General features: G+C 37.8%; 1 protein-coding gene across 2 annotated transcripts; it reads left to right on the top strand.

Annotated features, from left to right (window-relative positions):
* Positions 1-1,087: 1,087 nt before the first annotated feature.
* LOC140160941 (uncharacterized) lies at positions 1,088-10,101 on the top strand. Of its 2 annotated transcripts, XM_072184290.1 has the most exons (3): positions 1,154-1,293; positions 4,460-4,701; positions 4,873-10,101. In XM_072184290.1, exon 3 carries the CDS (start codon positions 5,057-5,059, stop codon positions 6,191-6,193), a length of 1,137 nt encoding a protein of 378 aa, XP_072040391.1. In that variant the 5' UTR covers positions 1,154-1,293; positions 4,460-4,701; positions 4,873-5,056; the 3' UTR covers positions 6,194-10,101. The 2 variants fall into 2 exon arrangements, with proteins under 2 accessions (XP_072040390.1, XP_072040391.1); XM_072184289.1 differs by lacking the exon at positions 4,460-4,701 and having other exon boundaries at positions 1,088-1,293; positions 5,041-10,101.
* The last annotated feature ends 3,530 nt before the right edge of the window (positions 10,102-13,631 follow it).

Here is a 13,631-nt window from a genome sequence, read left to right on the forward strand (position 1 = left end):
GTTTAAAAAACTGCCAAAGCAATCGGTGTAGATTTGAGATTAGATCATGCAGCAATTAATGGATATACTGAAATGTTCAAAAGAGTGGAGAATCTTTTCAATGTCAAATTATAACATGCTGGTTAAATTTAAGCTTCAACATACAATTTTGGTCAAATTTAATTTGGTTATTCTTTGCCAAACATAAAAAAATTGACTCCGGTCACAGACATATTCATGACCCCTTCTGAAGAAAATGACATCCCCCGTCTGGACAATGATGGAGTAGAAACTATACAAATACTACATTGATATTTGATATCTATGAACAAAATCATCACTTGGCTCAACGCATTTGATTTATGGGTGTAGTGATTTTTTGTCCAGTTTTTTTAGGGACCGTTCACATGCACGTGTTAGGGGGCCTGATGTAAAAACAAAATAACAATTTTTTAGGGATCCTTTAGCTTTATGGACCTAAAATATTTTCAGGGCCCCCTTTTGGCTAAAATATATGTCAACCCCATAGAAAATAGTGTTGGTGTTAGGCAGTTGCAAGTGTTTGTGAACGGTCCCTAAACCCTAGAACTACGGTACAAAGGGGTTGGGTTGTAGCGACCCTTAGCCTACCCCATAAGATTTTTTTTATCTGTCATAAAAAAACGTGTTTATGCCATCGTAGATCCATCCTTTGCGCTCATTTTAGTGATAAAACTTTTACCCCAGCACTGTTACCTGGGGGAAAGGCGACAAAAAAAAGAAACCCTGTTCTACGGGCGGACGGACCTTTCAAGTAGGGTCGGTCGTTCGGCCTTTTTTTTGTTTTTGGAAATGACCCAAAAAATAACCAAAATCTGTAAATAATTTGCAATTTGAGAAAATACCCCAAAAATTGTTCCTGAAATTTCCGAAATTTGGGTTGGCATTCATTTCATATTTGTACAGCATTTTTTCCCCAATTTGTTCAAAATCGGGCCCGTAGAACAGGGTTTTATTTTTTTGTCGCCCGGCCACCATCGTCTGAAGCTGTCTGAATCGCAGCGTGAGAGATTTGCGAACTCCCGAAGAAAATACTCTCTGAAAATGGTGCTCCTACTAAATTTTGAAGTAGGAATTTCCTCAAAACGTGACGATGGCGACGAATTCAGGAGAAGATTTGGCCCAGTATGTCGAACAATTTCGACAGATTTACGAGCCCCAAAAGCACTGGGAAGCTCGTAAAACGTTTTTAATGAACAACTGGGGTGATTATCCTGAACGTCAATTAGTTTCTTTGTCCAGAGTATGGGCAAATATGGAGTTTGACGGTTGCGAGTAAGTATAACCATAACGAATTTTACATGTGATCATTAGCCCTAGAACTCTGGCCATGATAGTATCTGTATCTGTATCTGTAGTTGGTACTACACAACGCTCCCTAGCTGGAACCAGGCGTGTAGGAATTGGTGTGCGCATGGGTTGATTAGTCGTTTCTTAGGTGTTCCATCACTGCAGTTTTGAAGCTGGCAGGGTCTTGAATTTGTATTATTGAGTAGGGTAGATTGTTCCAGGTGATTACCGTTTTGGGGAAAAATGATTGTTTGATAGTATCCGTTTTTACTTCCACTAGGGCCAGAGGCACTTACATTGAAAAAATTGTTGGAGATGGTTGAACGCAACAGAACAAATAAATGATGAAAATTGACCTTTTCATTGTGTTCGTGGGTCACCGCAAGAGCTGTAAAATTCCATTTGAAAAAACATATTTTTCATATTTATGCACGCTTTCCCTACCTATTTAAATGAACCTCAATATTGACCAACATATTGTACCCATTTGTGTTACCTTCAATTCGACGATCCCTGTTGATTTGCCGTGAAAACGCTTGCATTTACTGGGAGGGAATTGTTCAGTTCTTCCGTTATTTACATCATTGGCATCATTTGACCTCTTGACCTGATGCGAACTCTTCCCTATTAATTGAAGACCGAATTGAAAAGACTAGTTTGCGTATGGCGTCCTGTCAACCAGACCAAAAATGCCGTACTGCGCGCAGGTCAGTAACCAATCACGTCGCGCCTTTGCCCTGACGTCAGGCGCAAACTAGTCTTTTTAATTCGGTCTTCAATTACCATCATGCAACCGCATCTGACCTCGCCACATCTCGGGTCGTCATGTCCATTTACTTGTGGGGTGGATAAATGACGGAGTAGTGGACTAGGAATAGTAAATTAACATGAAACGTAAAACACCTGTATAAAGCGAGAATAACTTCGCGCATGTCCGACCGGCCGCCGCCCGTTGGAATAAAAAATACACGCTGGATTGTCTTGGAACTCCAAATGCTTTAGTTACAAACAGAGATTGCGCTAGTAAAAATGCATTTCAGCCCTGCCAAAGTTCATTTTCGGACTCCCCCGTAAAGTAGAATAGTCCAAATTATCGTAACCTTTGACATTGCCAATATCACACAAATGTCGTCTATTTCATACCGTAAAGAAGTATGACCAAGTTACTGAAGAATATTGGTAAGTTTAAAGGCCAGATATCAGGCTAACGAATATGATCTGCATATATAGAAAGATCCGATCGTTGTCCGAGCGTCAAAATTTGATAAATGTCAATGGTACAATTCCAAGCACGTGAAAGTCGTTAGGTCATTTCTCAACACAATACCTGTCAGAGGATAATTTACATAGGCACAAAAGACCGTGTTCAACGTGGCGTTACTCAGCCAAACATGGCAGAGTAGGTCCCGGATGGTCGTACATGTTCCTATCTCCACAACGTTATACCTTTCCAACAAGGAAAGAGATACAAAAGGCAACTGTCTAGTGATCATGGTGATGTATCATGTGTAATATTGAATTTGAATGGCTTTGCCTTTGTTTTGACTTTTGAGTGTGATACATGTACAAGAATATATTTTTCTATCGAGTGCAATATATTCTTGTATCACACGAGAATAATATTCAATATTATTATTATTATTCAGGGTTTTGCTATGCGGTAAAATGAAATTTTAAGCTTACCAAGGCTTAGGCTAAGTTTGGACAGATGAGATACTATCACTCAGTTTGTAGGTAACCCAGGCAAACCTTAGTTAACACATTTGCTAGTCAGCCAAATTCGCCGACAATGTCAATGCATATTTACATAGAAATTTAAAACAACTGGCGAAGAAGGAAAGCGTACATAAATATGTTTTCTATACTTCACTTGACCCAAATATATGATTTTTATGGTGATAAGTCACTCGCACATGGAATTTTAGAGGATTTGGATAGCAGTTCCATTAAAAAAGCTGCTATCATAATGAGACTAAGATCTAGAAACACCCCCGAAATGTCGTTTTGGGGAATTTTGCTAGCTGAAACTTTTTGATGAAAGTCAATCTTTGACAAGATGTAACTTTGCTACGGAAAGTGCTATGAAAAAATGGTTTTCAGTTTTGGCTTTGTTTACTCAAGGGCTTTGATTTGATATATAAAATGATGCAGTTTGATGGCAAATTTGAATTCACCTAGCATACCTACAGTTTGTGAATGAGGTCAAGACATCGAATAATCGATGTCATCGTAATTTGTATTTAATAGCCACCGGGTTACTTTAACCAAGGGGTATTGTAATGTAAAATGACCTTTTTGACCTTCTTGTTTTCTGCTCTTTACTCTCCAAAAGCATGAAAGATAATTTCGGTACTATAATTATATTGTACATGTATAGGTTTATTTGTTGTGGATTATATTTCCCAATTATATGTATCATCATCCAGAATTGCCGCGAATTAAGTTTGTGATTTTACTTGTTTATACAATACGAAATCTCCTGTGAGCGGTTACGGTGTCTGTATTATTGTGCTGTTGTATCATGGCGTGTTGGTGCTGTCACCATGGTAACGTCTTGTAGCATGACGATACGCTGATACACATACAATATTAAAAAATATTGTATTGCATCCGGTATTTTGCAAATATTGTACAATATACAGTTTTATTGTATCGTTCAAAAGCCTGATTTAAATAATAATAACAAATCCCATAACTTCTGAAAGCTTACAGTGCATTTAGCACTTTTATGTTTTATTGAATTTATGACCTTTGCAGTGGCGTAATTAGGGGAGGGGACACAAATACCACCTAAATTTGGTAATTAAAAAGGGGGTCATTGGATAATAGGTAGGACCATAACACAAAAAGGGGTCATTGGGTACAAGCCGGTTTGAAAAGGGGTCTATCCCGAGGCACATGATGCACATCTGTTATGGAAGTGCCCCCGGGTTGGTCTGAACCCTGGAATTATGGAAACTTTCAAGCCTCATAACTGCTAAATTGTTGGTTTTTAGGTATAAAAGTATGTACTATATTTAGAATTTGGCAAAGACTTGATAAGTTCATCTGTGAGGTCAAATTTGGCCCAAAATCCCCTCAAACTTGGTAGTACATTTTGCACTTTGGATTTTCATTGAATTTAAAATTTACTTGTGATTTTCAATTCCAGATATCAGCCTGAACTTGCAGAAAAAGTCACTGAGCTAGCAGCCGGCATTGATGTGGACAGAAATGAACTTGCATTCACAAAGAAAAAATGATGTTGGCCATTCATTTTTGGCACAAAACACTTTGAAAGACACTCAAAACATGTCCAGTATGTCATGTATACATGCTTTTAAAACAGTCTCATTTCTTATACCACTACTCATTGCCACATGATAAAAACTCTACATTTCTTTGTGTAATCAGGCATGAGAATTTTCAGTTTAAAAACTGAATTCAGTTTTTTATAGTCAAAATTTCCGCAACTTTATTTAATTTCAGCCTGTTTTTGGTACTTATTCATTGCCCAATTTCACGCGCATTTTCAGTTTTTTCAGTTTTTTTTAGGAAAGTGCAGTCTCATGCCTGTGTAATCAGTTCAGTATGTTCAAATCAGATTTTACCATAAAATTTAATATCAGTGCATATTGTAGATGTATAAGAGATGAAAATGTTGGGTACATGGCAAGCAATTCAAAATGTAATTGACAAATAAGTGGCAAACTGTGGACTGACAGGCATTTTATCATCTTATTTCTCTTGAAGATACGAGCCTGAGCTTATGGAGAGAGTGAGAGAATTGGCTGCAGGTGTTGAAGTCAGAGAAGTGACACCACAAATCCCATTGGGCAGAGAATCAAAACCTGCAAATACCAGAGAATATTCAAATCGGCCAGAGCAAGCACCAGTAGGTAGTGGGTCATTGGGAGCTGTACCGCAGGGGTCTCCACAAGCAACAGGGAGTATGTTGGGTGGTGTAGCCAACCTCATGCAACAAGCAGCTACAAGTACATGGGGCAATGAACAGTCATCTCAGTACACAAGTGATAGTCGTCATGGCAGAAAGCGGCGTGCACCAAATGATGACGAAGATGAAGACAGAGCCAAGCTCAAGGAGCTTGCCCACAGAATAGATTGGTTGTGTCAAAGACCCAACTGTTGTTTCGATCAACCATTGCAAATTCTAGGCAATGGCGCCCAGAAAATGGGTAATAAGCGGTTTGAAGTTGAGTGTATTCCAGTGACTGTACCTGTTGAGGAAGATGGGGAAATAGTAGAGAAAAGAGACAGCTGGATTGTGAATATTTATTTGGATGATATGAAGTTGATAACCTATAATGCACCCAAAGGGATGGCTCAGAAGGTAGCTAAGAATAACGCAGCAGACGAATGTATTAACAATTTGATGAATCCAAGAAGTTTAACCATCAATCGGCAAAAGAAAACCAGTCCAAATGGCAAGGAGTTTTATAAAGAGATGGTAGTGGTACCACTCCCATGGTTGAAAGATGAAAGTCAAAGTTACAAGCAAAAATATAGACCAAATGCTCATGAAGGTGGTACTGGGTCATTTGATCCTGATGACCCATTTGCAAATTTTGTCTTGCTTGAAACAAATCAAAATGTACCAGAAGATTTTCGAGATCTCCAAACCTTAGTCAACTCATCACAAACAAACAGAGGATCCAAGCTAGAAATTATAGTAAGTGACACCAAAATTCCAGTGAATGGTGAAGAAGTATGGCTTTGCAAGTGTATCCTGAATGGGGTGTTGATTGGCTTTGCCACTCATGAAGAACAAAAGAGGGTTAAGCACTGTGCCGCAAAAGTGGCAGTCGAGTTTCTGCAAAAAAATGTCCGCTTGTGCAGCGCAACAACCGTAGTTATGAGGTTGACCAAAAAGCAGCAATTCCATTGACACACATTGTGAAAGATGGTGAAACAGAGTTGGGCTTGCCCAGTTCTTCTAAAGTTATCAGTGAAGGGAATATTGGTCATAAAATGCTGAAAATAATGGGCTGGACCGGCAAAGGGGGACTTGGAAAGGGTGGGTCTGGAATCTCGCAGCCCATAATCCCAATTGAGCATATACGCCGAGAAGGTTTAGGTTTCTCAGAGAAGGGTCTGAACATGGATGCGGTGACAAAGATCATTGAAGATTACATCTCATCCGGAAATCAAGATCCTCTTGTCTTTCCATCATCATTGAACAGAGATGAGAGAGCGCAGATTCACACCATTGCACACAAATTTAACCTGAAGAGTAAATCCTATGGGAAAGATGTGGAGCGATACTTGTTGGTATCCACCAAGAGGAGTCTTCAACAGGTGGTGATGGATTCGGTACAAATAGGCAATGCAGGAGGAGGATATGAAGTTAGATTACCGGGAGCTGGTGTCCCACACCTCCAGAACAAAATCCATGGCAGGGCTACTAGTTTCTTTCTTGTAAGGGTTGCTCATCTACCACATTTTGTTGATATTGAGAAATCTAAGGTAAAAATAAATCTAACATACATGTAATTTGGATTTGAAAGTTGTGTCATCATAAATCCTGACACATTCATCAACAACAACATGCATTTTGGATTTTGGTGCACCTACACACAAGAAACACATATTTTTCTTTAGCCAGCATGGATTACCCTCATTGGAACTGGAAAGCATGGAGGGCTCGAAATAAAGAGGGCCCAAGGGTCCTGGCCCCCGAAAATCAGTGAAATGACACATACGGTGGGCCCAAATGGCCCGCAAAATTTGTGGCAATTTTTCTCACTTTTTTGTGGGGTTCATAGGTTAAAACCAATGGCCCAAATTCAGGCCCACAAAAATTTGCGAGGGCCCTCAAACATTTAAGATCAAGGACCCAAATGGCCCTCAGAAATTCTGCCTTATTTCGAGGCCTGCATGGAAAGTATGTTTGTGTTCATTGTATTTGTTGGGGATGTGTAAAGAATAATTATAATGAGCATGTCTCATTTTATTCCCCTTGTTGCCGATGGCAAGCAGAAAACATTTGCTTTTGGATCTATTTACCAGTCATGAAATATGTTGTACAAAGTAAGCCCCATCTATTTAAAAATAAACTATTTTACACTGGTGTAAAAATGTTGATCAGGAATTGCTGCAGTATACATGTATGTATCAATCAGTTATTTCACATTGATGGATTACAACAAATTGAATTGTGCCACAACAAAATTAAATGGATGTGCTAAAAGTGCATGTAGTTGTTACTGTAATTGTAAGGGAACAAACCAAAAAACTGGGCCAAAAGATTGTTGAAGTCTCATCACCAAAACTGTTGTTATCAGCTTGACCTCCATCCACATTTGTAACAAAATGGAAAGTGTACATGATTGATGATGCATGTATGTAATCACCGTTTTTCAACACCCTCCTGTCAATTTTGTTGTACCAGTAGGGCTTCATGGATCTTGTGGTTTATTCCCTAAAATTTCTTGTTTTGATATTCTGTGTAGATAAGAGCTCTTTGTAGAGATGTCACTCCTTTGTTCTAAACTAGCAATTTATTAATATTTTATACTTAAATCTTGAGTAACGCCATGTTTTGATTGCGCAGTGGCAGATTCAAATCAGTGCCTTTACTTGTTTGCGTTGCCTGCATACACAGATTGCTCTTCTACGTGTCAGTATTCGACCCCCTGTGATTAGGTTAGCAATGCGATTCAAATCTGTCACTGCAAAATCGAAAGTGGCGTAGGACCGAGAGCTCAGGCCCATAAAAACTTAACAGTGCATGTATGCTGACTGGCAGAGTGGGTGAATAAATTGCAATTGTGTATTGCTACGATATTGATTGATGTAGTAACATTACATGTATTAAGTGTTAGCTTGGAAAAAGTTCCAATGTAGTGACAAATATACTGTGTTTTGGTTTGATGCTACATATTTGATCAAAATCCATTAAAGGGCTTTGGTTACAACGTTTGCACAGTATTTTTTGTGGGACATGTGAGCACATCAGACATATCGAATAATGTATTCTGAATGCGAGGAATGCTCTTCTCGCGAATTAAAAAAAAAATTAAAGTAATTTGATACCAGAAGGACATTCTTCATATTCGGAATGTAATTTGATATGTCTGATGTGCTCTCATGTCCCACAAAAATACTGTGCAAGCGTTGTTACCATAATAAAATGGATTTTCAGTAAACTGGGACCGCAACTGGTGTCCTCAACTTGAAACTGAAATATTTAGTTCTGTATAATATATTTCTGACATCGGAAGTAATTTGAACACAGTAGTGACAGTACTATATTTTGTAATTATTATTCTGGACATTAGTTAAACATTTAGGCCCACATAGTTTAGTTTCCACTGTTTGAAATCACAGCAGCTGATAGGTGTATCCCACCATGCTCTGCAGTACCATAATAAAACTCTTTGTGCCATAGAAAGTGTACACAAAATCCCTCACTTCAACTTTCCATTACTGATTACTCGCTTATATCAGGGGAGCTTAGATTTTTGTTTGAAAAAATATGATCTCTAAAGTATTGTAAAACTATCCGTAGCTCTCAATATCTAAGCGGCTCTTGTTGATATTTTGTATACATTTGCTATGGAGCAAGCAGATAGACTGCAATGCATGATGGGATACTCCCTTCAGCTGCTGTGATTTGAAACACTAGGTACAGTCCATTTGGCTTCCATGAGACAAGCTTTCCTGTGTGATATACATGTGCGATCAAAGGCAGTTTATCTGTAGAGTGCAATCACTTGGTAATGCATCACATGCTACAGATGCACCTGTTTGAAACGCTATAGTCCATTTGGCTTCCTCAAGACATTACTGTGTGGTACATGTGTGATCAAAGGTGGTATATCTGTAGAGCGCAATCACTTTGTACTGCATCAGATGCTACAATGCAATGCCTTTGATCGTGTGTCTTGAGGAAGCCAAAGGGACTGATCATATAATTGATGCCCCAATTACATGTTAAATTGCTAATATCATGTTACAATATAAATCCACATATGTGACTCCTCGCCACAACTGAGCCCGGATGTCGCCAGTGCCACTATTGAGATATGCTCCATCGAACTTAACAATAAACAATAGGAAAGAAAGGATTTATTGACTGTTTTATTGATTTTTCACTACTTAAATGTCAAGTACTATAGACATGATATACATCATTTTAAAGCTAATTTCAAGCAGAATATTTTGGTTGAATATCTCAAAAATGATGATTGGCGACATCCGGGCTCAGTTGTGGCGAGGAGTCACATATGTTCATGGAGTAGAATCATTGAAACAGTTTGCTTACATGTAATTTAACCCAAAAAGAGAACAGTTTTAAAAATGTACATTTGTGTTATAATGATGTACGGCATACTACAATGTATATTGAATACATTTTGATCTGTACCCAAGCAGCCAGCGCACATCAACATTGAAAACCACCCGCCCCAATAAACCCAGTGCATCTGGCCGAATTTGAACCTGCGATGTGCATATTATTAGAACCGGTAACCTTCATATTATTAGTTTTAATTAACTAAGCAACAAAGGCACCCTGGAGAAGAGAAGGTAATTTAGGTTCAAATGATGTTCGTCATATTCCTAGCGGAAGGTATCAGAACTACATATTTATAACAAATACATGTTCTCTGGGTTGATAGGATGAACAAATTTCCCACTAGAAATGTGATGAACATCATTTGAACCTTACTACGTGTACACTATAAATTTCAATCTTCCACTTTTCTCCAGTGTGCCTCTGTTGCTCAGTTTGTTAGAGCGTCTTGCTAGTAATACAAAGGTTGCCGGTTCGAATCCAGCCAGATGCACTGTTTTTTTTTTTTTTTTTCAATTTTTTGCGCTTGCTGCTCTTTATTAAAATTAACATTTGTTCATTCTATCAAACCACAGAACTAATAATAATGGATACAAAGTTGCATTGAAAGTCATGTCGAGGGTCATTGACACAAAGGCGTAACGTAACTCCATTTTGTCCATTCTGAGAAAAATGAGACTATTATGAGTTTAAAGATAATGGTCCACATTAACTTACGTAGTTAAGTCTGTTTTACTGGCCATTGATTTCAATGTGGCGCTAAATGGAGTTACTTCTATGTGTATATTGGAAAAGTTTTCATGTTTCTGAAAATTTTGATATCAAAATATCATTTTTGCACAAAATGGAGTTACGTTTTTGTGTCACTGACCCCTCTGTATAGTATGCAATACCGGTACACAATTTACATTATAACATGCATTTTGGTTCACTGGACTTAGTGTTATTGATGCTGACAGCTGAATTTTGCAAATTGCTGTTTGATAATTTTATTTGTGAATAAATATACTTCTATAAATGTGAAATAAACATGAGTGATTTTGTATTTACTTTGTTGTTGTTTTGTAAACAAATAGTATCACTTTAGACCAGTTTGGTGGATCAAGCATGATTTCCAACTGAAGAATTTTACATTTTGAATACATTAAAATTATGTTCCACAGTGTTGTGCACCAGTTATGCTTTATGTAGGTTATAGGTTTCTAACCCCATGTTTAACTGGTCAATCTAAAATATGAAGAAATTGAACAGACATTTTACAAAGGGAAAATAGGTCCTAGGATGTAAAAATATTCCCTCTTCATGATTTGTAAAAAACATGATAGTTTTCAATGAAAACAAAACCTTTTTGATTCCGCGTGCATCCTGTTAAACATCACACTTTCTAGCTACATGTATTTAGATTTTAAGAGTCTGAACTACTGAGAGTTAATTAAAACTGGCAAAGCAATGTACTGCGGCACTGAAGCAATTTCCTTGGTGTGAACAGTCAATCATGTGCTGACTGTAATGAGTTCAGCTAGTGTTTCCATGTGAGATTTACACTTCACTAGATGCATATGATATACCCATGCCATGGAAGTGCAATTTTCTCAAAATTAAGGAGTTCAAGAAAATTCTTAACTTCTCAAATTTTTCCCAAACCCATATGTGGTGTGATCAAGTAAAATTAGTCCGGCATATTTAATTTTCAGTTTTCTATACGATTGCATCAATCATTTGTGTTTATGCTTTGAATTTGTTTATGCGCTGTGATCTAGATGTAACGGTGCTTTATAAAAGAATTGTGTTGTATGTTTGTACAGGGTGAGTCAAAAAAAGTGCAATAGAGAAAAGAATCCATTTTTATTTAAGAACCGATTTGAACCTTACAGGTTTTAAAACATTTTATGAATGATATATCCATAAGTGACCTTGTGTGAAAAAACCAAGGAATTAGCATTTACCGTTTTGTTTTTATGACACATTTTATAGCGATACCCAATTTTAATGTTTGTCCAAGAAACATCTAAAATTTGAAAGTCAACCCACTCTGCGTAAGGTAGATTTGGAACAACTGCTATTTTCTTAACCTCATTGGCATTGAAATAAAACGGAGCACCCAAATTGTTATTGTCCTTGGTCTTGTTTAAGGAAAAGAAACATTATTTGTTGTTATTTTCATTTTACCTTTACTTTAAAGATGTTTATTCTCTATCAAAAACATACAAATTTGCAGGCAGATTTTTTCAAATGTCGAAATGAAATGCGCGTAAATTGAAGTGGAGCGAATTATAAAATATCCAGTAAGTTGGACATACTGGGATTTAAAAAACTGTAGTTGGAGTCGAGTTAGGTATGAAGGACTTAAAGTAATGTTAAAAAGTTTGTTAGAACAGAAAAAAGAAATGAAAATAACGCAAAAATCAACTTTATTTAAGTTAAAGTCAGTTTCAGAGCTGGTGCCTTTATCGTGCATTGTGTGCTCTCATTCAAAATACACGGTACCTCGTGGACAAATAATGAAATTGGGTATCGTAGCAAAATGACTTATAAAAATTAAACGGTAGATGTGATTGACTTCAGTTTTTCACAGAAGGTGCCTATTGAGTGTGGTATTTATAGAAACTTTCAATAATTGGAAAGTTCAAAGTAATTCTTACGTAATTATTGATTCTTTGCTCTATTGCACTTTTTTTGACTCACCCTGTATATTTGTAAAGCTCTACATTTTGCAGAAAACCCCATTGAGTTCAAAAGCTATGAACAGTTGAAGTGTTTCCAAAACAATAGGCAACAAAAGAAATGATTTCCTTTGTTTGGTTATATCTGAAAATCAATATTTCCAACCTCCGACTGATTTTGCTTGATCACATCATTATTCCTGTGGTCAAATGCAGAAAGTGTATTGCCAATGTTGCCTGACCTATCGATGACTTATCCTTCCGCCATAGAGGCGCTATACAGGGGTGGATCCAGGAATTTTCAATAGAGGGGGCACCGAGCCACCGCCGCAGCGGCTTGGCGCCCACACAAAGTCAGGCGCCGCTCTGCAAAAATACACAGAGTCAGGCGCCAATTTGCAAAAAATAGAGGGGGCATGCGCCGGGTACGCCCCCCTCTAAATCCGCCCCTGCTATAATCAGAGATGCCAGTTTTCAGGTTTTAACCTGAATTCAGGTTTTGTGAGTTCAAATTCCCGCGTGTTTTTATTTATTTTCAGCCTGTTTTTTGGCTTTTTGGCCTGCATTCACACGCTTTTTCAGGTTTTCTGACCAGTTTCAGGTTTTTTGAGTGAAACTGACTGGCATCTCTGCATAATGTAGTACTAGTAGTCATTGGATGCCTTCAGTGATGTTTGGATGATGCTGCATCTGCAGCACCCCCCCTCAACTACACAACAGTTGGTAACCATGTGGGTTATCAAATCTTTCGAAGACCTCTTTTGCAATGATTTTTATCAAATTTACCCCACCCCCATTTTCATGCAAAATTAAGGACAAAATGTGGCCAAAAACAACCATTTTTTTGAGGTTTTCAGTGAACTAGAATTTCAAACACCCCGTTCCAATGACACTAAATATTGACATAAAATTACCGGATTTTCCCAAGTACCCCCCTTTTATCCAAATTTCGCGGACAGTACAAATTAAATGCCCCCTATTTTGCTGATTTCACGGTCAAATTTCATGGACAGTGCAAATTAAATACCCCCTATTTTGCCAATTTCACGGTCCTCGCTACTGGTAAAAAGATGACCCCTTTTCCGCACTATTTGGTAACCCATGTTACCAACTTTTGTGTTGAGTTGGGGGGGGGGGGCAGGGCTGCATCAAAGTCACACTTAATTCTGTTATCCAATCCAATGATTACACACTCCACAACTTTCTTTCCAAGTTATGAGCAAAAGGTCAAAACTTGATCGGCTCTACTGAGGGCAAAACACAAAACTGAACACAAAAATGCTCTAGATTTGATTAAAATGGATTTGAATTGTTTTACTTGTCATAACAACTCTAATAGTTTGCACTCTCTAAAATGTGTTGTTGCA

The sequence above is a fragment of the Amphiura filiformis genome, chromosome 9 (genome assembly GCF_039555335.1).
Source record: "Amphiura filiformis chromosome 9, Afil_fr2py, whole genome shotgun sequence".
NCBI classification, from domain to species: domain Eukaryota; kingdom Metazoa; phylum Echinodermata; class Ophiuroidea; order Amphilepidida; family Amphiuridae; genus Amphiura; species Amphiura filiformis.